This window comes from Hipposideros armiger, unplaced genomic scaffold (assembly GCF_001890085.2).
Source record: "Hipposideros armiger isolate ML-2016 unplaced genomic scaffold, ASM189008v1 scaffold_347, whole genome shotgun sequence".
NCBI lineage: Eukaryota > Metazoa > Chordata > Mammalia > Chiroptera > Hipposideridae > Hipposideros > Hipposideros armiger.
Genome location: NW_017731697.1, coordinates 1388383 through 1391551, shown reverse-complemented (window position 1 = coordinate 1391551; position 3169 = coordinate 1388383). Strand labels below are relative to the sequence as shown.

The window sequence follows — 3169 nt, the reverse complement described above, 5'->3', positions numbered from 1 at the left end:
GAGTGGCTCCAGATTACACTGGGCCTTGGGGCTGCAGGTCCCTCCCTGGGGGAAGCCCTGGACACAAGGCAGACTCCCCAGGGCAGCCAGCGTCCTCCGCTGCCACCTCACCCTCACAAAGAGCCCCCAGGGACTCGGCTGTCCCAGTATTGCGTCTCCCAAGCCCAGCAAGGCCTCCTCCCGCCCTTGCACCTACCTCCATGTCACGCTGGGCTGGTGTCCCCTCTGTGCTGGTCACACCGTGTTGTGACCTGTTCCACATCTGCACTCCTGCTAGATGGGGCTTCTTGGGGCCAGAATCTCAGCTAGCTCACGTGCACACATTCATTCATGTCATGCTAGCCATTCATGGGGCAAATGTGCACCCAGTCTGTTCCTGGGCTGGCACTGGCTTGACCTGGGACGCAGTGGAGACCCCAGTGGCCCTGTCCCCTGGTGGAGCGTATGTCTCAGCACAGCCAGGCTTGGGGTGCAGCTCCCCCTGGTGGGTTCCGGGTGCAGGTGGGAGTCAGGAGCCTGCCCTCCGGCACATTTGACCCAGTGATGTGTCTGTCCCTGTGAGCGTCCAGTGAGCCTCGTGGTGCAGTGGGTGGACGTCACACAGCTGGAGAAGAATGCTACCCTGCTCTTCCCCGAGAGCATCCGTGTGGACACCCGGCACCAGGAGCTCTTCTTTTCCATGTTCCTCAACATTGGAGAGACCTTCAAGCTCATGGAGCAGCTGGCCAACCTGGCCATGCGTCAGCTGCTGGACAGTGAGGGCTTCCTGGAGGACAAGGCGCTGCCCAGGCCCTCCCGGCCGCATCGGAACATCTCAGCTCTGAAGCGGTGCGTTGCCCAGGGTGGACGATCTGTGGGAAGGGGCCGGTAAAGGCGTGGTTGCAGGAGGGCACAGGGGCTGTCCTGAGAGGCACGTTTTTTTCTCACCAACCCGTGATGGGGAGGTCGCACACACTCCTTGGTCTCAGCGTAGAAGCTGAGGCACAGCGAGGTTGAGTAACTGGCCCAAAGCCCTGTCGCAAGTCAGCAGTGGAGCCAAGATGTGAGCCTCCAACGGGTTGCCAGCCTGTCCCCACCACCTGTCAGGTGCCCTCAGAGGCTGCTCTGGCCAGCTTCAGTAGCCAGGTTCCAGGGTGCACAGCCTCCACCCATGTGATTGACAGCTCTTCTTAGCACCCCTCAGCCAGTGGCCACTCACAGCCGTAGCTGTGGGGCCAGGCCTGGGGCCAGAGTGCAGTCAGGGAGGCCTGAGGTCTCTACTACCGTTTGTGGGGATTGGTAGACAAAGGGACCAATAATGGTGGCAGCCCCTCCGAGCACTTCTGTCTGTGCTCCTTAGTTGTAGCTTCACAGGAAACAGGCAAGGCTGGCTGGGAGTACAGAGGTTTCCTGAACCCCTGGGTCCCACAGCCAGTTCACACCCAAGTGCTCGGAGACCAAAGCCGAGGCCCAGGACCTGGGGTACACCTTCAGGATCAGAGCAAGTGATGGCATGGCTTTTGGCACCTTCTGAAAGGAAGAGGAGCAGGGCTGGGACTCAACAGTCTCTGGCACTGTCCATCAAGGTATGCCCTCCAGGCCGTACTCAGGCTGCTGGCAGCCCCCATGGGGCTTGGGAGAGAGATGTTTACAAGGTCAGAGCCGCCACAGGGGTGAGGAGCAGGGTGCCAGGCCACCTTGCAGTCATAAGCCAAGCAAGTGTGTATTTTCAATCAAGCAACAGCATCATGTGTTTTAGCCTTAACTCCACACCTGCCTCTTGGGAGGGCCTTACCCTGTTTTCTAGGTGGGGCTGGGTCTTCCCAGTGAGAGACAGCAGGGCTGGTGCAGGGACCCTTTGGGCAAGCGACGTGTCACACCCTGTCAGTTTCCAGGTGACCTCCCACAGCCATCAGGTCTTGGAGGACATGTTGTTTGCTGACCAGTCCTGTGTTGGCCATACAAATGTCCCACGTTTTACTTGGCCATTTAAGGTGCATGTTTTATTAGACTCTAAGATCCCTGGGCACAACTTGCTCATGGGAGGACTCCAAAGAGCCCACATCTGATGTGGAAACCCAACTCTTGTCCCCTTCCCTCCCACCCGCACTGGGGTTTTCCAGAGATCTGGACGCCCGAGCCAAGAACGAGAGCTACCGGGCCACGTTCCGGCTGCCTGGGGATGAGCGCCTGGATGGCCACACGAGCTGCACCCTGTGGACGCCGTTCAACAAGCTGCACATCCCTGGCCAGATGTTCATCTCCAGCAACTATATCTGCTTCGCCAGCAAAGAGGAGGATGCCTGCCACCTCATCATACCCCTGCGGGAGGTGAGCACCAGGGCCCCACGCGGCACTCAGTGACAGGCACGTGGAGGGCACGTGGCGAGAAAATGCGTGGCCTGTGCCAGGCCCCGTAGGAGTAGGGCTTTGGCATGCCGGGAGAGCTCACACTGGAACATAAGGGAACTTCAGGAAGGACCTGTGCCTCCCTGATCAGTATCTAGGGAGTATCCCTGGGTCCCGCCTTCCTGGCCTGCAGCTGGACTTTGGCAAAGCCCTGCTTTGGCTGGGCTTGGAGGGTGCTGACCCCTCAGCAGTCCTGCCATGCCACTCAGAGGTTGCTTCACTGTCCCTCTCCGACACCTGCTTTGGCTGTGGCTCAGGCTCTAGCACTGTCATCGGAAGTCAGCTCTCACCTATCAGGGTAGGGTCAACACTGCCTGTCAGGATGGAGGTTAACTCGCACTTGTCAGAGGTGGAGGCCCTTTGTCCTGTGCCGCAGTGCAGAACATGAACAGTGAGGGAGAGGGCCCTCACCCAGACAGGAGTCAATGACCCCGAGGTCAGGGCTAGTCTCAAGGCCTCCTTTTCCTCTTGGCCCAGGAGGGCACATTGGCTGAAGCACAGTGAGCTTTTTAAGTTACCACACAGTATTTTGATTTTATTAAAAACCTAGAGCAATGAGACCTTCCTGGCATTTATTTGTACACAGCCCTCGAGTTACAGGTGTAGCTATGAATAGGTATGGGGGCGTATGCCACCTCGGTTCCCTAAGGAAAGTTAGAAGCAAAGGACTCAAAAAAGCCACAGCTCCAGAAGCTCCAGGCTGAGGGGCTCAGAGGTGGCCCTGGACCCCACACCCTCTTTGGTACCAGGCCCGTGGGTTTGTCCTGGGCACTGTACTGAC

General features: G+C 58.6%; 1 protein-coding gene across 1 annotated transcript in view; it reads left to right on the top strand.

The window, feature by feature from the left end:
- Nucleotides 1-3169, top strand: part of TBC1D9B (TBC1 domain family member 9B) — a 56722-nt gene that overhangs the window by 19078 nt on the left and 34475 nt on the right. The window contains exons 5-6 of the mRNA XM_019661375.1: nucleotides 570-828; nucleotides 2103-2310. Of these exons, the coding sequence (XP_019516920.1) occupies nucleotides 570-828; nucleotides 2103-2310 (467 nt within the window). The remainder of the gene's footprint in view (nucleotides 1-569; nucleotides 829-2102; nucleotides 2311-3169) is intronic.